Consider the following 23,941-nt stretch of genomic DNA (forward strand, 5'->3'; position numbering starts at 1 on the left):
GAAAGAAGGGAGTACTTCAGTGAGGAATGAGGTCATTAACTGAGGAAGTAAATAAGGATGTAATTAGTTAGGGGAGGGGGAATGAATCATTTAAGTAAAAAAGAAAGTAAGCAATAAAGTCATTCATGAAGGAAGAAAGAAAGGAAAAAATGAATGAGGAAGGAAGTAGTTAGTAAATAATGAATGAAAGGAGAAAGTAATTCGTTAAGGGGCTAAGGAAGGAAAGAGCGGCGCCATTAACTAAGGGAGGAAGAACAGAAGTAAGGAAGTAATCAATTAGGAGGTAATGAAGAAAGCAGGAAGTTAGGCAAGTAATTGAGGAAGTAATGAAGGAAGTAATGAAGAAATAACAAAGAAGTAATTGGGAAGTAACTCAGGAAAGAAGGGAGTACTTCAGTGATGAATGAGGTCATTAACTGAGGAAGTAAGTAAGGATGTAATTAAAGGAGTGGGAATGAATCATTTAAGTAAAAAAGAAAGCAAGCAATAAAGTCATTCATGAATGAAGAAAGAAAGGAAAAAATGAACGAGGAAGGAAGAGAGTGAGGAAGGAAGACATTAGAAAATAATGAATGAAAGAAGAAAGTCACTCATTAAGGGGGTAAGAAAGGAAAGAGGGGAGCCATTAGATAGATAGATAGATATTTTATTCATCCCCGTAGGGAAATTCACGCTTCCAGCAGTATCCTTTTGTTGTTTATTAACAGGATGGCCTCGGGGTGCTGTGTTGTAGTTTAGCAACAGCGGAGTGGATGACGTCACACGTTAGGCCAAAAGTTCGTTAAAAAAGGAAGGATTTAAGAAAGCAATGGAGAGAGGAAGTATTAAGTTAGGGAAGGTAGGAAACAAGGGAAAAGAGTCATCAAGCAAGTCATTAATCAAGGTACGAAAATTGAAATTGAACAATGAGTTAAAGGAAGGAATCGTGATGAAAAGTAGCTTTATTTGTGCTGCGTTTGGGTCCAAATGGCTCTCGTTCAGCGTTTCTGTGCATTGTGTCGCCAATCGGGACGACCAAAATTTTGAAACGCTTCCTTTGAAAAACATTTTACTTTTAACCCTCAATTTCTTTCTTTTCTTCCTTCGCAGAATCGTTCGTGATTATTTGAGCGGCACGCCCTTTTCCTCCTACCAGGAATCCATGTACTTCTCTCGCTTCCTGCAGTGGAAATGGTTGGAGAGGTGACTTCTTCCTCTCATTTTCCTATATATTTCAAACATTTAAAGTGACATTCCGTAATCATTGACCACTAGAGGTCCTCGTAACTTAGAATGCAGCTGAAGCATTGGAAGAAGACGCGCTACGGAAGCCCGGAGGCTATAACTCCCAAGCCTAAGTCCAGGTTTTGCTGCATTCATGAAAGCTGCGGTGAATCCTTGACCCGGCAAGTTGGATATTCCCAGAGCGGCTGAAAAGAGCCACTCGCTGGAGTTGGTCAGAGCTGCTGTAAATGGCTAACTCGCGAAAACCACTGTTAAAAATGGCAGTAAAAGATTACAAAAGCAAGCTTTATTGACGCAAAGCTACCCACAAATGCAGTAATGGCGTGCAACAAGTCATACCCTGTAGCTAACATAAGTGGCTAGAGAAGGAAACAGTGGTCCGGAAGCCAAAGATGCTTGATTCACTTTGCCTGGGGAATGCGAGAGATATTGAAGGACAAAGCAAGAGCATTTAATAATAACAATAGTGGCTAGAGGCGATTTATATGAGCCACAAGGTTGGAGTCTTTAAGTAGCTACGGGGGTGTCAAAGTCATTTTAAGTCAGGGGGCCACACGATAGAACAAACATTCTGTCGGGGGCCGGACTAGTAGATTAAAGAGAAAGAAAAAGAGAGATAAGGAAATAAGAGAAAGATGGAGGGAAAAGGAGAGATGGTGGGACAAAGAAAGAGAGAGGAAGAGAGCCTGAGAAACAAAAGATAAAAAGTCGTGAGGGAGGGGGAAAAGAAAGGGAGAGGAAGAAAGAAATCCAAAGAGAAATAGAAAGACAGAAGGAGAGAAAACAGAAAAGAAAGCGCGAAGGGTATGAAGAGAGAAAAAGAAAAGGAAAAAAGGAAGTTAGAGCAAAAGAGGTTATAAGATACAGAGAGCGAAAGAGACAGAGTGGGAGAAAAAAGGTGGGAGAGAGAGAGAGATGGAAAAGGGGTGGGAGAGAGAGAGATGCAAAAGGGGTGAGAGAGAGAGAGAAATACAAGTACAGTGTCTTTGTTCGAGGCACCTGGCTTTGGCAACATCAAGTTGACATACAGTATTTCAACCTGCAGCTTGTTTGTCTCTTGCGCTTCTCTGAGTGTTGTCAGATTCAATCCCTTAGCGAACCTGATCTGGCCCGCTGGCCGCCTGTTTGACACCTGTGAGCTTAAAGCTGCCTGAAACACAAGGTCTGGTGACACTGGAAAACCAAGCAGCAGCAGCCAACACTAGAAGCAAGCTGAGAGCTGTAGCCTGCAGCCGAGTGGCTAACATAAGTGGCTAGAGAAGGAAACAGTGGGTGGAAAGCCAAAGATGAATAAATCACTAGATTTGCCTGGGGAATGTGAGATATTGAAGGACAAACAAAAGCATTTAATAATAACAATAGCAGCTAGAGGTGATTTATAAGGTTGGAATCTTTAAGTGGCTAGAGAAGGAAACGGACCGGACTCTGCAACCATCATCTTTGGGCTCAGCGGTGTGCGGTGCGTGTCCTTTGAGTGCTAAAAGCGGCACCGGGACAAGCTAGCTTGGCAAAATTCTCATCCAAGCTTCCCTAGTGGCAAGATGGTGGACAAAAATGGCAGCTGCTTCACGTTGTGTCATATCAGTAAAAAAAAAAACCTGTTTCTCGGATAAACTCGTTCAATATTTGAATCTTTCTTTGAAATGAATGAAGTATTTTTCCCACTGTAGGGGTCGCTAGATCTTATTTTCCTTTGCATATTGAGCAATATATCTGAACCGGGTTGTGATTCTTTCTTCCTTTTCCGTTGCAGGCAACCAGTCACCAAAAATACCTTCAGGCATTACAGAGTACTCGGAAAAGGTGGATTTGGCGAGGTGAGTGCACTTAGCATAGTTTTTTTATCTCACCGGGCAAAAAAAATAACAAACTTCTGTTTGGATTTCTAGAAACGTAAAAGAAAATTTGTACCGTATTTTCCGCACTATAAGGCGCACCGGGTTATAGGGCGCACCCCGAGAAAATAGTTTTTGGTCCTATTTTTGACATACATAAGACGCACCGGATTATAAGGCGCTACAATGGGAACGTGGACAAAACAGTCAGATAGTTCAGTCCAACTTCTTACCCCCTTAACATTCCCAAAGCTTGCAAAGAAGCAAATACGTGTCGTAGACACGTGCGGATGCGGTGTCCGTACGATGTCACTCAAATGCATCGTTTCAAATATCATTCGGAAGGTTCAAGTCTTGGGATTCAAGAAATGCCAACCATTCCTTAGTTTCTATTTTCTTTTTCGCTCGCAACTTTACTGTATATATGACAATAAACACTTGGAATTGAGTTGAATTTATAAATAGACACTCCATTCCATCCATTATCTGCACCGCTTATCACAGAAACATCAAGTTCAGTCTGAAACAAGATATATAGCCGGAGTAGCTCACCGAAGTCGTTGTGTTCATAATAATCTGCAGCCGTGGTCCTCTTATATCCGCGAGTGTAGTAAATCCAGGAGAATAAAATATTTACAAATACAAAATAGTAAAAAAATGCTTTCTGAATGCCGTCAGCCACGTGCTATACGCATTCATCTTTTTCGGCCAATTGCAGGCTTTGTTTTGCCGTTTAAGCCAATGCCAGCCTGTAAATGATAAAAAGGATCCATATATAAGGCGCACCTAAAAGCCTTTATTTTTTTCAAAAGCTGACCATGCGCCTTATAATACAGTGCGCCTTATTTATGGATCAATTTTAAAATTGCAAAGTCTTGCAACTAACTTGCAGCCGCCGACTCGATTTTCCCCCGAACGCCAAGTAGTCCGCGGTGTATGCTGGGATTTACTTACCGGCGTTTCATTGGCTAACCAATGTGTCAATCATCATTTGAATGGATCACTATTGGCTAAAGTTATTCGGAGGTCAAGGGGCGGATCCTTTTTATCATTTACAGGCTGGCATTGGCTTGAACGGCAAAACAAAGCCTGCAATTGGCCGAAAAAGATGAATGTGAATCACAGGTTGGGTTGCACGACGGCATAGAGAAAACATTTTTTACTATACTGTATTTGTAAATGTTTTATTCTCCTGGATTTACTACACTCGCGGATATAAGAGGACCACGGCTGCACATTATTATGAACACAACGACTTCGGTGAGCTACTCCGGCTATATATCTTGTTTCAGACTGAACTCGATGTTTCTGTGATAAGCGGTGGATGGAATGGAGTGTCTATTTTTAAATTAAACTCAATTCCAAGTGTTTATTTTCATATGCACAGTAAAGTTGCGAGCGAAAAAAAATTGGAAACTAAGGAATGGTTGGCATTTCTTGAATCCCGAGACTTTAACCTTCCGAATGATATTTGGAACGATGCATTTGAGTTACATCGTACGGACACCGCATCCGCACGTGTTCTCGACCCGTATTTGCGTCTTTGCAAGCTTTGGGAATATTAAGGGGGTAAGAAGTTGGACTGAACTATCTGACTGTTTTGTCCACGTTCCCATTGTAGCGCCTTATAATCCGGTCCGTCTTATGTATGTCAAATATAGGACCAAAAACAATTTTTTGGGGGTGCGCCCTATAACCCGGTGCGCCTTATAGTGCGGAAAATACGGTATGTTAAGCAAAATATGGAAAAATTAAATGTGTAACTTGGTTTACATAGAATCCCAATGCCAAATATGATTCTATAAATGATAATAATATTGTAATTTAAACTTCATACTCAGGTAAAAAAAAACAATTTGGAGCTCGATAGCTAGCCAAAATAGTAAAAAGATAAAATGTTAGCTCGATAGCGTGCAAAACAATGTAAAAAGCCAGGTAGCTTAGATAGCTAAAAATGTACGAAGATAGCTAGCTACAAAAGCTAAAAAAGTAGCCAGATTGATTGATTGTAGTAGTTGATTGTGTGCAAGATTCTCCTTGGACAGATCAATCAACATTTTCTTGTACTTTGATAAACTGTGTAGGGATTCATTTCGGCTTTTCGACAGTAAAGCTCCCGTTTTTTTTATTGTCTATGATGAAATATATTGTATTAGAATTCATTTATATATGACATCCTAACTCATCTCCAATCTGAAGAGCAGCTTCAGCGACAGACTGCTGTCACAGTCTTGTTCCACGGACAGACTGAGGAGATCATTTCTTCCTCATACCATGAGGCTCTTTAACTCCACCAGGGAGAGTAAAAGCCCACATGAAACCCCACCCACATTTGCATATGACCCTATTTTTATGACAGTGTGTATTTTCCGTAGCACTATTTAAATACTCAACACGATATATCAACACGTTATATTGGGTATTTATGTATTCTATATCTTTTATTTTATTATTTTATTTTTTAACACAAGGATACTGCTAGAAGTGTGAATTTCCCTAGGGGGATGAAGAAGTATCTATATATTTAGACATCTAGACATCTATCTATCTGGACATCTATCCATCTATTTAGACATTTAGACATCTATCTATCTATTTAGACACATATCCATCTATCTAGACATCTATCTACTAGACATCTATTCATCTAGACATCCAACTAGACATCTATCTATCTAGTCATCTATCTATCTAGACATCTTCTATCTAGACATCTATCTAGACATCTTTCTAGATATATAGACATCTAGACATCTATCTAGACATCTATCCATCTATCTAGACATATCGACATCTATCTAGACATCTATCTATCTATCTAGACATCTTTCTAGACATCTTTCTAGATATCTAGACATCTAGACATCTATCTAGACATCTATCCATCTATCTAGACATATCAACATCTATCTATCTATCTATCTAGACATCTATCTAGACATCTATCTATCTAGACATCTACCTAGACATCTAGTCATCTATCTCTTAAACCCATGAATAATAATTCTAGTACCAGTTAGCATAGGTTTGTGGGTGTTTTTTTCTCTTTACTATTATTGAATGATTGCAATTGAAAGTGATTATTATTACATGAATGTAATAATTATCAGAATAAATGGACACGTTTGTAAAATGTAAAAAAAATCTCTAATCTGTTCTAAATATAAATGGGAAAAAATGTTAGTTCAAACGTAAGTCTTTTTCAGGATGTTGGAAAGATGGCTTGCAAGGGGTTACATTTTCACCACAATTAACTCTTGATAAAGTCAATAAAATGACCAGTTTTGGACTCCATTTGCTCCATGGGCCATTTTTTGTATTTTCGGGCTAAATCGGGTCTAAAAAAGACCTAAGGTTTAAAAGATGTCAACAAGATGTTAAAAAAAACAAGGTTTTATCCAAAAACATCTTTAAACGGTAGAAAAGTGAATGTTGGCGAGTGTGGGCTAAATTCTCATGACGTTATGAGGTGAAAAAACAAATGGTAAATGGTCTGCATTTATATATCTCTTTTCAAGTCAATGAAGAGCTCTCAAAGCGCTTTACAATGTGCTTCACACTTACCCATTCACACACACTCCAATAGAGGGTCAGCCTCCAAAAGTTTTGAGGATAATCAAGATGGTAAATGGTCTGCATTTCTATATCTCTTTTCAAGTCCATGAAGACCTCCCAAAGCGCTTTACAATGTGCTTCACACTTACCCATTCACACACACAATAACAACTCTTTTTGGGCTCAATTTGGTCTTCCATGGACAGGCCACAAGCCAGTTTTGAGGTCTATTTTGGGGCTAAACCAGGTCCAAAACAGACCGTTGCCGGATCGAATTCCGGATGATCTCTAATGGCAATCGACGTGAAGTTTTTTGTTTTTTGTTTCCGTTTCAGGTTTGTGCCTGCCAAGTGCGCGCCACCGGTAAGATGTACGCCTGTAAAAAGCTGGAAAAGAAACGGGTGAAGAAAAGAAAAGGTGAAGCAATGGCACTAAACGAAAAACGCATTTTAGAAAAAGTTAACAGTAGTTTTGTAGTAAGTACGACCTTTTTCTTATTCAACAAATTGTGTTTGTGTGTCTCGTGTGCGTCTCGTGTGGCCGGCGTCCTCTCGGCGGCCGCAAATGAAAAAAAGAAGGGCGTGTTTGCAAAATACACTAAAGAGAAATCAAGATGGAATTTCAACCTCCATTTCATGTGAAAAAAGATCATTTGGTGGGAAATCCTCCTCAAAAAAGAAAACATCTACCGTATTTTCAGGACCACAAAAGTCTCCGGTTTTCTTTAAATAGGGCAGCGCACCCTGTGTAAGATGTAAAGCGGTGGATTTAGGGTTGAGGGCCCGCCCCCGAGACTGGGTGGTCGCAGGTTCGATGCCCAGACTTACGAGATTGTGGGTGAAATCCCGTGTTTTTGTCAGATCGGTCACATTTCCAACCCAATGCGACTTCCTGTGTCTTCTAGGCATCTCCTATGTAAAGAAAGAAGATGCGTGACGTCACACACAATGCCTTGTTAGCGGAAGTAATCATGGATGCTGTAGCGTATCTAGCAATTTCAGTTATCGCGCTAACAGAGGTGGAACACAGTTCCCCCCGATAGGAATTAAATCCAAAACTTCACCTTCCCTCCATTGTAAGGAGGTCCAATGGCACTCACGCCAAATGAGCCTTCTAGTCAAGTCAAGTCCTGTTTATTTGTTTGGCCCTTAATCTCAAGGAGTCTCAAAGGGCGGCACAGACTACAGAAATTACAGACTATTATGACAACATCCCCTGATCTAAAACCTACATGAGGGCAAATAATAGTCATATTGTCAACATGAAACCTAGGTTATTCATATGCTATAGAGTAGAAGTGTGTTTTAAGCTTCGATTGAAACATTTCCACTGAGGTTGCAGATCGGATCTCAGTAGGAAGAGCACCAAGGCCCCCAATGGAAACCACTGACGGAATTCTTCTTGGCTCTTGGGATCACGAGTAGACCGGCGTTTTCAGAGCGAAGGTTCCGGATTGGAACATAGGGGGAAATTAAATCTGAAAGATATGAGGGAGCTAGTCCATGCATGATTTGGTATAATATCAACAGAACTTTAAAATCACAATTTAAGCTAACAGGGAGCCAATGCAGCATGTTAGCTAAATACAGAAATAGAACCAGCAACAGATATCTGGCTGTGAAAATACGGTAGCCATGTTTTTTTCACAGGACGGCAACGACAATCGTTTGGAGGCCAAATTCGAACATCCGTCAACAAGTTCCGCAGACATGTTCGACTTTTTCATTTGAGGTTCTCCGCTTCGTTCCTGCTTAGCGAATGTCTTGTCTTGTTTTGCTGTTGGTCGTTGTTTTGCACAAAAAAATCCAAATACTGAAATTGTCATCGCGCTAATGCGTTGAATTCTGTGCACGTGAGCTACAATGTTAAGAATGGTTTCACTTTTGCCAACCTTAACCTTCGCTTGGGGAACGGTTTAGATGGAGCTGAACTATTCGCAGACCAAATTGGAGCAGATTTGGATTTCTCACGACATGCCTTTCCATTACCCGGAAATTGGCAATAGTCTCAAAATATACAGGTACCATCTGATATAGGACCGGATTCTGTTTCCAACCACCTAGTCCTCAATAGGTTACTACACTGCCATCTGCTGGAGGAACAGTAACCGTGCGTAGTTCTAGATTACTGTGACGGCTGGCTTCCAAACTTGACTTACGCATTGCCGGGCTGCTACATGTGCCAGACTTTGAATGAATGAAAGAAGAGAGCATTTGCTGGAAAAAATGAGTGTCCGATCCATATGAACAGGGTTATTCATTGCCAAGTCCCTCTAAAGTTACCAAGTGTAGCTCTAGAAAGCTGTGACGGCTGGCTTCCAAACTTTTCTTAAGCATTGCCGGGCTGCTACGTGTGCCAGACTTTGAATGAATGAAATAAGAGAGCATTTACTGGAAAAAATGAGTGTGCGATCCATACGATCGGGGCCATTCGTTGACAAGTCCATCTAAAGGTACTGAGCGTAGCTCTAGAAAGCTGTGACGGCTGGCTTCCAAACTTTATTTACGCATTGCCGGGCTGCTACATGTTCCAGACTTTGAATGAATGAATGAATGAATTAAGCATCCACTAGACTAATGCTGGAAAAAATGATTGACCGAGCCATACGGGCCATTCGTTGAAAAGTCCTTCTAAAGTTACTGAGCATAGCTCTAGATTGCCGTGCTGGCTGGCTTCTAAACTTTACTTACGCATTGCCGGGCTGCTACATGTTCCAGACTTATAATGAATGAATAAATTAAGCATCCACTAGACTAGAGAGAGCATTTGCTGGAAAAAATGATTGTCCAATCCATACGAACGGGGCCATTCGTTGCCAAGTTCCTCTCAAGTTACCAAGCATAGCTCTAGAAAGCGGTGACAGCTGGCTTCCAAACTTTTCTTAAGCATTGCCGGGCTGCTACATGTTCCAGACTTTGAATGAATGAATGAATTAAGCATCCACTGGACTAATGCTGGAAAAAATGATTGTCCGATCCATACGAACGGGGCCATTCGTTGCCAAATTCCTCTCAAATTACCGAGCGTAGCTCTAGATTGCCGTGCTGGCCGGCTGCCAGGCGTGTCATAACTCTTGCCTGGCTGCTACGGGTGCCTCTCATCAAATAACAAAGGATCATCTGCTGGAAACAATTAGGATTTTCTGAAAAACAATGACCGTCTGCTGGGGAAAGGAGCATTTGTTGAAAAAAAAAGGAATATTTGCTGTAAAAAAAGAAGAATATCTGCCGGAAAATATGAGCTTCTGCTGAAAAAAAGCATCTGATAGAAATAATAAGTATAGTAAGTATCTTCTGTATGGCCGCTCTCCGTCGGGTGAGAGAAATCTAGAAAAGTGGAAGACGGTGGCTCAAAACGCCAGTGTTTGGTTTCTTCTGCTTTTTTGGCCTCCGACCTCGGCCAGGAATTTGGAATTTTCCCCCACCCCTCGTCAGACGTTTACCCCGAAGCAGATGGTCCTTCTCCTCCTGCTGGCAGGAACTTCCTGAAGAGGCTCATTGACCCTCCTGGGAGCCACGGGGAAGTTGCTGGGAAGAAGGAACTAGGAATGGAGCTCCAGAAGTCTCATTTCAACATTTCCACTCAAAAGAAAGGCCATGCCCTTTGAAGATTTTCTATCCATCTGCCTTCCTTGTATTTCTTGATCATTTAAAGCTTCGTTTCCATGGTTATCAAGATTTTGCTTCGCTCTAAAGCAGGGGTGTCAAACTTATTTTAACTCTGGGGCCACACGATAGAACCAACATTCTGTCGGGGGCCGGACTAGTAGATTCAAGAGAAAGAAAAAGAGAAATAAGAGAAAGAGGGAGGGAAAAGGAGAGAGAGTGGGACAATGAAAGAGAGAGAGGGAGACAGAGGGAGAAACAAAAGATAAAAAGTCATGAGAGGGGGAAAAGAAAGGGAGAGGAAGAAAGAAATCCAAAAGAGAAATAGAAAGACAAAGAGAAAAGAGAAAAGAAAGCACGAAGGGTAGGAAGAGAGAAAGAGAGAAAAGGAAAAAATGAAGTTAGAGCAAAATAAGTTAAAATACAGAGAGAGAGAGAAAGAGACAGAGAGTGGGAGAAAAGGGGCAAGAGAGAGAGAGACAGAGAGAGAGAGAGAGAGAGAGAGAGAAGTACAGTGTCTTTGTGAGAGGCACCTTTCTTTGGCAACATCAAGTAGACATATTTCAACCTGCAGCTTGTTTTTCTCTTGTGCTTCCTTTAGTGTTGTCTCGCGGGCCGGATTCCATACCTTAGCGGCCTGATTTGGCCCACGGGCCGCCTGTTTGACACCTGTGCTCTAAATCATCCCAGCCCTGGGACCCATACCCAATAAAAACAGGAGTAAAAATTCAATATTTTGTCACCGACTCGCAAGCAAAGCACATAAAGATCTTAAATTAAATTAAGAGAAAGAGGCATTGTGGGAGGGAGTTCAGCCAATAGCATAGCAGCATTTTTAGGGAGCCGTGACTCAAACCAATAGCTGACGGGCATCTGAAATGAAGGCTTGGTTGCTTTAATGACCTGCTTTATGTTAATATTAGTCCCAATCATTAGAAACATTCTTTTGCTTTCTCCATATTTTTTCATCATCTCATGCTTCCTTTCCATGGTCATCATGGTAATGCTTCTTTCTTCAGCGTCACTGCAAGCCTCAACATCATAAAACTAATAAATACAGTATTGTATTTCACTAATTTTTGGAATTTTTTTTTTATTCCACCCATTCGTCAAAATAAAAAGCAAACGTCATCAATGAGCTGGATTAAAATAAAGAGAAGTCTTGGGATTGGAAATTTCAAAATAAATTCATCAATTTTGGGGGTTATATTGATCCCATAGCGTTTCCCTTTTAAAAACGGTCCCTTCATATTTGTTGATCATTGCAAGCTTCCTTTTCATTGTTATCATGTTTTTCGTTTCTTCCTTTAGCATCACTGCAACCATTGGGACCAGGAGCTGATCAAATATAAGTTTGTTCAAATTCTGAACAGAAAGAAAAGCAAAAACGGCATTGTGGGAGGGAAGTCAGCCAAAGGCATATCAGCTTTTTCATGTGCTGTGATGCAAACCAATAGTAGACCAGAATTTTGTAGAGAAAACTGCTTTAAATGATCTTGATTTGGTTTAAAATCTTATTCTGTTGTCACCAATTCGGCCAGTCACGATTTACCACACGAATCAGTTCCCAAAATAGCCTATTTTTCTCTCTCTCTTGTTTTTAATGAAAGGAGCAATATTCTAAAGTATGAATATTGTATTTTAGCTTAAATTATCGAATGATGATCGGTTCAAAAGAAAAAATAGACGCGCAAATAAATGTGGTTTAATTCTAACAAACTACGATTTATTTTCATGTCAAGAAAAATTCAACTTCAAAGAGAGAAAAAGGGACATTGTTAACAAGAGAAACTTTCATTTCTACGGAAAAAAAGAGAAACCGTTTGGGAAAAGGGGAGAGGGAGAAATTCGGAATAAAAGTACATACCGGTTTGAAGGGAATTATTTCACAGCATGTCAGAAGGATATTTATAACGGTTTGTTGCGTTACTATCATGTGGGGGTCAGGGAAGGCTGCATGGTCCATGGAAAAAGCCGGATCTTTCACCCATTTTTTGGACGCTGATCTTTATTTAGACTTCATGGTGGCTCGGCGAGGGACCGATCCACCGGCCCTCCAGGACTTGTCATTGGCGAGCGAAAAGGCTCCCTTGTCAAAAGGCCTGCTCTGGATCCTGGCCTTATTTGTCCCCTTGGTCCCCCGAGGCATATGGCAACCAGGAAACCCCCCGGGTCGACCTCCTGGGAGAGTATTCTTGAAAAGGAGGTTGTTCGCGCCTCTCTTTTTAATGCCGCTGATGTCATCCGTCACCGGAGGTGTGTCCTGTGATCGATTGACGTTCCATTCGATGCGTCACAAAATAAATGTCTCCAATTGGTTGATAATATTTGTTGATAACGGGCAACATTTCACTTGGACACACAATGAAATGAATCCTTTGGCATGAAGCATGACACGCATATGATCAGTGCTTGCACATTCTCAGCGCACAAGAAAATCTAGCCAGCTCACAAAAATCAGGGCTTGAAATTGCTAATTAAGAAGCGAATTAAGTCAAAGTGACAGTGCATGAAGGTAAAAATACACGGGTTCCCCTGACGTTGTGTCCTAAATGCGGTATTTTGAAGTCAAGGTCGAAGTAGAACCAAGTTGAGTAAAGTCAGTAGAGTTTTTCGAGAACGGGCTTCTTTGGCTCGGCTCACTAAAAGGAACCGGCTCTTCGGGTTGATTTTGCTTCTTTCATCCCAACATGACCAAATATTATGTAAAATGACGCACAAAATGACTTAAAGGAAGGGGGCAATAGAACAAAAAAGAAAAAAATACCAAAATGAAAAAGTAGTGAAAAGCTGAGAAACAAAGAAACAAAAGGAAGAGAAAAAAAGAAGGAAACATTTAGAAAAAAGCCAGAAAAAAAGAAAAGAAAGAAATGTAGGAAAAAAAGTAAACAGAGAACAAAAAGAAAAAAGTAACAGCTCGGAAAAAAAACACAATGAGATTTTTTTTAAAGGAATTTTTTTAAAAAAGTAGAAAAAAAAACACGGAAAAAAGAAGAAAAAGTTTGTGTTGCATTCAAATAATTTCCAATTATAAGTGAATCTAACATTGTACTTCCACTAAAAATGTGATTAAGTACAGTTCTGTATCTTACAACCGACTAAGCCCCCAAAATGTTAATATTATGCGACAAAATATATCAGGAAAAAAAAGAAATGGAAATCTTGTGAAAGAATTGTAAAAACAAATGACGTTTGGAGGCAATCGTACATGAGTCAATTCATTCAAAAGAGAAAAATAATTTTGCATTGCCGGAAACTCAGCAAAATGTAACTTGATGTCAAGTTTTGGACATGTTTGATAATGTTTTAGTTGCCACACTTGGGATTACGGTTGCTCACTGTTGTTTCAAGCGTTGCTCACCGACTTTATGTGAACGTTCAGACCCGCGTAAAATGACAGGGAACATTGGTGTATGTGTCCCTGTGCACCATGTAGGGCAAAGGAAGGGTGTTGTCAAGGAATTGTGGGTATTTCGAGGTCTTTTCAGAGACTGTGGTTGGAAACGGTTCGAGGAAATGGATTTGTGGCAGTGTAGTTCCTCGACAATTTCATTTGACATGGGCGACTAGCAGACGGGCATTTAAGAGACTTAACTCTACGCAGAGTTTGGATTTTTTGTCGTCTATGTCTATGCATCCTGAAAAAGGGTTGTATTATTGATGTCAGCATAGCGCCCCCCCCTGGCAACCTGCAACACCGTCTTTGTTTTTTGGCAGGTGAGTTTGGCGTACGCGTACGAGACGAAGGACGCGCTCTGCCTGGTTTTGACCATCATGAACGGCGGCGACCTGAAGTTTCACATCTACAACATGGGAAATTCGGGCTTCGACGAGCAGAGGGCCATCTTCTACGCCGCGGAGATCTGCTGCGGACTGGAGGACCTACACAGAGAAAGGATCGTATACAGGTGGGCCGCCGGGGGGCCGGGACCATATTTATGTTATTTTTCATTTCTGTAGACCCTCATTTTCCATCCAAAACTAAAACAAATACGTTCCAACATTTTTCAAGCTGAGAGCTTCCTGTTGGTAATTATGAGTGCAAAGGGCACACAGTTTGATAACAACTTCTCATGGAATTGCTACGTTATGGAAAGTAAGATGAAGTAAGACTCCGTCAACCACTAAGAAAATCTCAATGACCCATCAGTGGTGAGCTATTTTCAGAACAGGTCACCTCAGCTGTCCTCAGGTGGCACCACGTTGGAGACCCCTGGTCGTATCAAATGAGTATCAAGCCCTGTATAATGATACCAAAACTTAAGTGATACCTAACATTAATACTAATGTATTTAGATATTTCTACGTTTCAATTTTTATATATATTTTTGTCACACTTTTTCAGAATTTTTCAATATTTTTCAGGACCCTGTCATACTTTTCTGTACTTTTTCATACTTTTGGGTAATAACTTTTCAATATTTTTGGGTCATTTTTTTTTCATACTTTTCTGTTCTTTTTAAATATTTTCATACTACTCAATACTTTATTGTACGAGTTGCCGGTGTCGTTTTTCATGCATTTCCTTTTTTTAATTTTTTTTAATTTTTTTTTAAAATTTTAAATTTTATATGTTTTATATGCAAATACTTTTACATACTTTTCTGTACTTTTTCATACTTTTGGGTAATACTTTTTCAATATTTTTGGGTACTTTTTCTCTACCTTGTCCTTTTTTTTCATAGTTTTCTGTACTTTTTAAATATTTTCATACTACTCAATACTAGTTAGTATTATACTAGTTACCAGTGTAGTTTATCATACATTTCAGTTTAATTTTTTTTTACTTTTTTATACGTTTGGGTACTAACTTCTCTATACTTTAACTTACTTTTCTGTACTTTTTCATACTTTTGTGTAATCACTTTTCAATATTTCTTGATACTTTTTCTCTACCTTGAAATTTATTTTCATACTTTTCTGTACTTTTTGAATATTTTCATACTACTCTATACTTTATTATACGAGTGCCGGTGTAGTTTTTCCTACATTTCAGTAGTTTTTTTAACTTTTTTATACGTTTGGGTACTAACTATTCATTACTTTTCTGCGCTTTTTTTACCCTTCAATATTTTTTAGTACTGTTTTGTACTTTGCCGTACTTCTTGTATATTTTTCGTATTATTTATTTTTATTTCTACTTTTTTATTTTTCAGTACTTTATTATACTATTGAGTACTTTAAACTACATTTTCATTTCAGTATGTTTTATTATTTGTGAGTACTTTTGTACTTTGCAGTACCCTTTCACACTACTTTTCATTTCATTTTTCATTTTTTTTCCATACTTTGTACTTTTCAGTACTTTTCCATCCTATTTTGGTTCTCTACAGTACTTTTGAGCCCACTTTTCAATACTTTTTAGTAGGTTTTAGTACCTTCTAGCACTTTTTATCATTTCTTAGTACTTGTTAGTACAATTTTTATACCTTTTTAGTATTTTCAGTACATCCATTACTTTTCATTTGCCAAGTTTATCCTTTAATATTCCAAAATGTCATGTTATATTTTCGTTCCCTTCCATCCAATCCTGTTTTCAACTCAATTTCACTAAATACAATATTCTACTTGTAACTACTGATTCAAAATGTCTATTTTTGTCTTTTTGCAGAGACTTGAAACCTGAAAACATCCTTCTGGATGATCGCGGTATGTCTTTCTGTACATGCGAGAGAGAGCTTTCCCGTTTTGTGAATTTGCTTCCCTGAACTCCCTGGATAAATAAATATCTGGTTTAGGGCACATCCGGATTTCCGACCTGGGACTGGCCGTGCAAATCCCCGAAGGAGATTCGATACGAGGGCGAGTGGGCACCGTGGGCTACATGGGTAGGAAGCCGTTTTCTTTTTGGGATTTTCGGTTCCTCTCGGTGACCGGGCTTGGATTTTTGGTCCGCGGCAGCTCCGGAGGTGATCCAGAACGAGAGCTACACCTTCAGCCCGGACTGGTGGGGTCTGGGCTGCCTGGTTTTCGAGATGATCCAAGGCCAGTCCCCCTTTCGCAAGCGCAAAGAACGCGTCAAGCGAGAAGAGGTGGACCAACGAGTCCGGGAGGACCAGGAAGAGTACTCGGACAAGTTCTCGGAGGACGCCAAAGACATCTGTCGGCAGGTGAGGCCGTTTGCTCTTGGAAGAATCTCCGATCAAATGTATCTGAGTGTCATTTTGGGGTCTGAAACGTGCTATATGAGGTGCTTCCAATATACTTTCAAAAAAACTCTAGGAAGTGTTAAGAAACCGCTGTCGGACCACCTCAAGGCCTGCCAGTCTTGATATCTTAAAAGCAGTTCAGACAGATAAGAAAGCACAAGAACCGTGAAGACGTTTAAAAAAACGACTAAAATCACCTTTAAATTATGTCCTGAAACAGCAGAATTTAGCAATAGCAATATGCTTGCTCTACTACTTTTTGGGGAATCCAGAGAACAAGGAATTACAATAATCCTAACAAGAAGACCCAAACGCATGCAACAGCACCTCCGTGTTTGCCTTGGAGAGAAACAATTATTTTCCTAAACATTTGAAAAATATACCTAATTACTGAAGACATCGTTTTGGGGGATTCCAGAGAGAAGGGAATTAAAACCGTCTAAATCAGAGGAGATGAAAGCATGCATAGGAAGCTCCGAGTTTGCCTGAGAGAGAAATGGGCAGACTTTGGCTTTATTCTTCAAATGATTGAAAACTTTCTTATGGGTTATTCTATTTGGAGAGTCCGGAGAGCAGGGATTTAGAATACTCTGTTCTGGGGCGATCCAAAGAGGAAGGAATTAATATTGAAACGAGTAGAGATAAAAGCACCCAACAGCCCCTCCGTCGTTTGCCTCAAAGAAGACTGTGTTTGTCTGTGTTTTTTTATCATTTGAAGAAGATAGCCAATTGCTTGCGTTTTTCCTTTTTGGAGAGTCCGGAGAGCAATGAATTACAATCTTCCAAACGAGATGAGATTCAATTTTGCATTAGCACGTTCATGTTTGCCTGGGAAAGGAATGGGCGGCTCTATTCTTCAAATTATTAAATAAGCTCGCTTGGGATATTCTTTTTGGGGTGTCTGAAGAGCAGGGAATTACAATAATCTGTTTTGCCGGAATCCAGAGAGTAAGGAATTACAATAGAAAACAAGATGCCTGAGACAGCACTTCTGTTTGCCTTGAAGAATAATGGTCTGACTCGGGTTATAATTGTTTAAAGAGTAATGCTGATCTTCTGGGGCATTTTTTTGAAGAATCCGGAGAGCAGGGATTTCGAATAAATGTTTTGGGGAAATCCAAAAGGTAAAAATTACAATTGAAACGAGAAGAGATAAAAGCCGGTGTTTACCTGAGAGAGAAATGGTTCTATTCTTATATTGATAAAAATAATCTTAGGTTTCTTTTGGACATGTGGAATAAAAGTAAGGTCGGATTTAAAAAGCACAAAAATAGTTGTTAAACATTGTGAAGATCTACAACATGGGTCTCCAACCTTTTTGAGGCCGAGAGTAACACAAAGGGGACCTTAAAAATGAACTTCAGAATAGTTTTTTGAATTGGATTCATTCATTACATTTTCTATCTTACTGATATTTTACAATTGATTTTTAATGATAATCATTTAGAATGATTCAACAAGGGAGGAAACTGATCAACTTTAACATGCAATATTCTATTTCTTCTTTACCGTCCCATCCGTCCAACCCCGAAGAAAGAAATCTTTTCTTCCTTTTTATTTATTTTTTCAATTTTATTCGTCCAATTGTTCTTCTTATTCTCCTTTTTTTCTTTTTCCCCTTGTTTCTTTTTAAAACATTACCTCTTTATCATTCATTCGTCCATCCATGATCTGCACCGCTTATCCTCAGTAGGGTCGCGGGGGTGCTGGAGCCCATTCCAGCTATCTTCGGGCAGTGGGCAGGGGGACACTCTGAACTGCTTGCCAGACACACACAGAGACAGACAACTCACTCGCTCATTCACACTTAGGGACAATTTAGACCGGCCAATGAACCTGACATGCATGTTTTTGGAATGTGGGAGGAAACCGGAGTGCCCGGAGGAAACCCACGCAAGCATGGGGAGAACATGCAAACTCCACACAGGAGTTTCGATCTCACGACCTAAGCGCTGCAGATAATGGATGGATGGATGGATATCTATTTTTAGACTTTTTGTTTTCTAAAGACAATAAAAAAAAAAAAACACAACACAATGTCTTCCCATTTTAGACATTGATATTTCGCGATGAGGTCTATTTTTTTTTAGAACGGGCCCGTCGGCGTCAGCAAGTCCGCGGGCCCGGGTTTGGCGACCCCTGGTCTACAATCTCACAGTTTTGGTAGAAGATTCGATGACGCTCTCTGTTTTGTCCCGCTCGAGTCGTACGAAGGTCTCTGTCTTTTGAAAATGTCCCATTAGCTGAAAGTTGTTGAAATATGACGGCGAGGCTAGGCCCTGCACGACGGGGGGGCCTCCGAGCTTATCCGAGCGGATGAGACGTTTATTTGTGTCCTGCCGCGGAACATTCTGACCTCGGGTTCAACAGATTACGAGATTCCCTGGGGGGGAGGACGAGAGACGGAAAAAAGGGACATTTCCAGGGAGTCGGGAAGAAGGCATGCCATAAGATGAATTCATGATGGAGCATATTGTATAGTGAGGGAAATGCCTTAAAGAGGGGCCCCCAAAAAAACAAATTCTATCCCACAGCATAAATTGGGGCGGCAGTAGCGCAGGAGGTAGAGCGCTCGTCTTGGGATCAAGGGATCCCAGTTCGAATCCCGGCTCGTCCGTGTTACATGTGGAAGTGTCCTTGGGTAAGACACTGAACCCCTAATATCCCCAATAAGCAGGTTAGAGTCTTACATGGCTGCAAGGCCGCTATTGGGAAATGTGAAGCACATTGTAAAGCGCTTTGGGAAGTCATTGACTTGAAAAGCGCTAGAGAAATGCAGATCATTTCATTTCATAAAGGAAAAGTGGGAAAATTGGTCGATATATTACTTAGCAAATAAAGTAAAATTGTTTTTTTGGGTGCCAACTTTGTCTCCAATTGTTAATTTGTGTGTTTACAACAGAAATACCACAACAATACTACAAACTGACAACAAACAAAAACCTCAAATGTACTGCTTAAAGACAGGGACCTAATTTTTTGCTTTTATTCTGAAAAAAGTAAAGCAATACTACTAAAATACTACTACAGCAGACATGAATACAAAAACACTATTACAGAAATATGACAACAGAAATACGACCCCAAAACAATTACAGTAATATTATTAAAATACTAAAGTCATTATACAAAAATACTGCTACTGAAATACGACAAAAATATTACAGAATTACCACAACAATACTACAAACTGACGACAAACAAAAATATCAGATGTACTGCTTATAAACAGGGACCTAATTTATTGTTTTGCTTTTATTCTGAAAAAAAAAGTAAAGGAATACGACAAAAATACTACTACAGTAAACATTAATACAAAAACACTACTACAGAAATATTACAACAGAAATACAACCCCAAAAACAATTACAGTAATATTATTAAAATACTAAAGTCATTCTACAAAAATACTGCTACTGAAGTACCACAACAATAATAAAAATTGATGACAAACAATAATATCAAATGTACTGCTTAAAAACAGGGACCTTATTTATTGTTTTGCTTTTATTCTGAAAAAAGTAACGGAATACTACTAAAATACTACTACAGCAGACATTAATACAAAAACACTACTACAGAAATATGACAACAGAAATAAAACCCCAAAACAATTACAGTAATATTATTAAAATACTAAAGTCATTATACAAAAATACTGCTACTGAAATACGACAAAAATATTACAGAATTACCACAACAATACTACAAACTGACGACAAACAAAAATATCAGATGTACTGCTTATAAACAGGGACCTAATTTATTGTTTTGCTTTTATTCTGAAAAAAAAAGTAAAGGAATACGACAAAAATACTACTACAGTAAACATTAATACAAAAACACTACTACAGAAATATTACAACAGAAATACAACCCCAAAAACAATTACAGTAATATTATTAAAATACTAAAGTCATTCTACAAAAATACTGCTACTGAAGTACCACAACAATAATAAAAATTGATGACAAACAATAATATCAAATGTACTGCTTAAAAACAGGGACCTTATTTATTGTTTTGCTTTTATTCTGAAAAAAGTAACGGAATACTACTAAAATACTACTACAGCAGACATTAATACAAAAACACTACTACAGAAATATGACAACAGAAATAAAACCCCAAAACAATTACAGTAATATTATTAAAATACTAAAGTCATTATACAAAAATACTGCTACTGAAATACGACAAAAATATTACAGAATTACCACAACAATACTACAAACTGACGACAAACAAAAATATCAGATGTACTGCTTATAAACAGGGACCTAATTTATTGTTTTGCTTTTATTCTGAAAAAAAAAGTAAAGGAATACGACAAAAATACTACTACAGTAAACATTAATACAAAAACACTACTACAGAAATATTACAACAGAAATACAACCCCAAAAACAATTACAGTAATATTATTAAAATACTAAAGTCATTCTACAAAAATACTGCTACTGAAGTACCACAACAATAATAAAAATTGATGACAAACAATAATATCAAATGTACTGCTTAAAAACAGGGACCTTATTTATTGTTTTGCTTTTATTCTGAAAAAAGTAACGGAATACTACTAAAATACTACTACAGCAGACATTAATACAAAAACACTACTACAGAAATATGACAACAGAAATAAAACCCCAAAACAATTACAGTAATATTATTAAAATACTAAAGTCATTATACAAAAATACTGCTACTGAAATACGACAAAAATATTACAGAATTACCACAACAATACTACAAACTGACGACAAACAAAAATATCAGATGTACTGCTTATAAACAGGGACCTAATTTATTGTTTTGCTTTTATTCTGAAAAAAAAAGTAAAGGAATACGACAAAAATACTACTACAGTAAACATTAATACAAAAACACTACTACAGAAATATTACAACAGAAATACAACCCCAAAAACAATTACAGTAATATTATTAAAATACTAAAGTCATTCTACAAAAATACTGCTACTGAAGTACCACAACAATAATAAAAATTGATGACAAACAATAATATCAAATGTACTGCTTAAAAACAGGGACCTTATTTATTGTTTTGCTTTTATTCTGAAAAAAGTAACGGAATACTACTAAAATACTACTACAGCAGACATTAATACAAAAACACTACTACAGAAATATGACAACAGAAATAAAACCCCAAAACAATTACAGTAATATTATTAAAATACTAAAGTCATTATACAAAAATACTGCTACTGAAATACGACAAAAATATTACAGAATTACCACAACAATACTACAAACTGACGACAAACAAAAATATCAGATGTACTGCTTAAAAACAGGGACCTAATTTATTGTTTTGATTTTATTCTGAAAAAAAAAAAGTAAAGGAATACGACAAAAATACTACTACAGTAAACATTAATACAAAAACACTACTACAGAAATATTACAACACAAATACTACAGAAAACAATTACAGTAATATTATTAAAATACTAAAGTCATAATACAAAAATACTGCTACTGAAGTACTACAAAAATATTACAGAAATACCACAACAATATTACAATCTGACGTCAAACAATAATATCAAATGTCCTGCTTAAAAACAGGGACTTAATTTATTGTTTTGCTTTTATTCTGAAAAAAAGTATAGGAGTACTACAAAAATACTACTGCAGTAGACATTATTAAAAAAACACTACTACAGAAATATGACAACAGAAATACTAAAAATAAAACTATTACAGTAATAATATAAAAATACTAAAGTCATACAAAAATATTGCTACTGAAATACTACAAAAAAACTACTTTGTGTCAGGACCAGAACAGGACCCACTTGCGTTACATTTTATTAAAGGAAAGGGAAAGGGTGCACCCACAATCCGGTGATCGCTGGACGCAGGAGGCAAGTCGCTCTAAACGCGGGATTCGGGACTTCCGTGGCGAGCGATGGCGGTGTCGGGAACAGAAAAAATGGGTCAGTCGCCGGGACAGGAGAGCAAAAAAACGTGGTCAGGATCAAAAAAATGGGTTGAAGCCGGGGAACTGACTGGAGCAAAAACAGGTTGGAGCTTGCCAAGAGCAAACCGAGGTTCGCAAACGGACTGACAACAAGTGACAAATAGACGTGGGTTTAAATAGTGACAGGCGACAAAAATATTACAGATATACTACTTTGGAAATATTACAAAAATACCACTGCATTTAATACCATAATACAGAAATACTGCTACAGAAATGTTCAATATAAATATTACAAAAATACTAAAAAAGCTAAGATAATACTACCAAAAAACAAAATATTTTGTGTAATTCTTCAAACATGGAGCTAATATATTATTTACTTTAATTGTGTTTAAAAAAAAAATTATAAGTATATAAAGTAAAATTTATCATTAAAATGTCTACAAGTATATTTATTCATGAATGAGAAAAAATTGGATCGGTCTCCAGGGCGGGGGCCCCATTTTTGGACCCAACGTGGCCCCTTGGCCACTTCAAATAGTTTCCCATCACACTACCATTCGCTTGGGGGCCCCATGGTAGAAGAATATTCTCACAGGGGCCAGAGTAGAAAACGAATTGCATAAAATGTGTCTCTTAGCTGTAGGCTGGGGTCTTTTTGGAGGCTCACGAATTGATTGTCTTTCAGAACGCAAGATTGGATTATAATAGGATTTTTCCTCAATGTTTTATTCCTTCAATAAGATTTTAACTCTTTTAGTATTTACTAACTGTGCATTCGTAAAGGGGGAATTTCGTTTCCGGCCTTTTGCTAACGATCGGGATTCTTCTTCTGCCGTAGCTGCTAGCCAAGGATCCCAAGCATCGTCTGGGTTGCCACGGCAACGGAGGCGGGGCGGCCGAAGTCAAGCAGCACGCCATCTTCAAGAACGTCAACTTCAAACGTTTGGAAGCAAACATGCTGCAACCGCCTTTCAGTCCCGACGTAAGAGACAAAATTCTTTTTATACCGTCCTTCCATCAGTTTTCTTCCGCTTATCCGGGGTCGGGTCTCGGGGGCAGGCAAGCCCAGACGTCCGCCCCTATCCCCAGCCACTTCATCCAGTTCCTCTGACAAGATCCTAAAGCGTTACCTTTCCAGCCTAGAGTCGTAGTCTCTCCAGCGTGTCCTGGGTCGTCCCTGGGGCCGGTGGGACATGCCTGGAACACCTCCTGAGGGGGGCTTCCTTATCTGATGCCTGAGCCTCCTCAATGGGTTCTTTTCGATGTGGAGGAGCAGCCTCTCTATGCTGAGCCCTTTCCGGAAGACCGAGCTTGTCACCTTAACTCGACGGCAGAGCCAGATCACCTTGCTGAGGAAACTCATTTCAGCTGCTTGTAACCAGGATATTGTTCTTTAGATCATGACCAACACTTCACGACTAAAGGTGAGGGTAGGAACGTAGATCAACCGGTAAATGGAGAGCTTTGCCTTGCGGCTCAGCTCCCTCTTCACCGCGATGGACCGGTACAGGGTTTGCATTACGGCAGACCCTGTCGATATTTTGTTCGGTCCTACCCTCTTTTGTCAACACGACCCAGGGATACTTGAACCCCTTCACTCATCCCCATCCTTGAAGGG

General features: G+C 38.9%; 1 protein-coding gene across 2 annotated transcripts in view; it reads left to right on the forward strand.

The window, feature by feature from the left end:
- The window catches only part of grk4 (G protein-coupled receptor kinase 4), a 55,588-nt gene that overhangs the window by 24,733 nt on the left and 6,914 nt on the right, over positions 1 to 23,941 (forward strand). For both annotated transcript variants that reach the window (XM_088341242.1, XM_088341243.1), the window contains exons 6-13: positions 1,090 to 1,182; positions 2,978 to 3,041; positions 6,950 to 7,090; positions 13,937 to 14,127; positions 15,831 to 15,868; positions 15,958 to 16,047; positions 16,121 to 16,329; positions 23,162 to 23,305. In XM_088341242.1, the coding sequence (XP_088197368.1) occupies positions 1,090 to 1,182; positions 2,978 to 3,041; positions 6,950 to 7,090; positions 13,937 to 14,127; positions 15,831 to 15,868; positions 15,958 to 16,047; positions 16,121 to 16,329; positions 23,162 to 23,305 (970 nt within the window). The remainder of the gene's footprint in view (positions 1 to 1,089; positions 1,183 to 2,977; positions 3,042 to 6,949; positions 7,091 to 13,936; positions 14,128 to 15,830; positions 15,869 to 15,957; positions 16,048 to 16,120; positions 16,330 to 23,161; positions 23,306 to 23,941) is intronic.

Source organism: Urocampus carinirostris, chromosome 8 (assembly GCF_059441175.1).
Source record: "Urocampus carinirostris isolate Australia breed hairy pipefish chromosome 8, RoL_Ucar_1.0, whole genome shotgun sequence".
NCBI lineage: Eukaryota > Metazoa > Chordata > Actinopteri > Syngnathiformes > Syngnathidae > Urocampus > Urocampus carinirostris.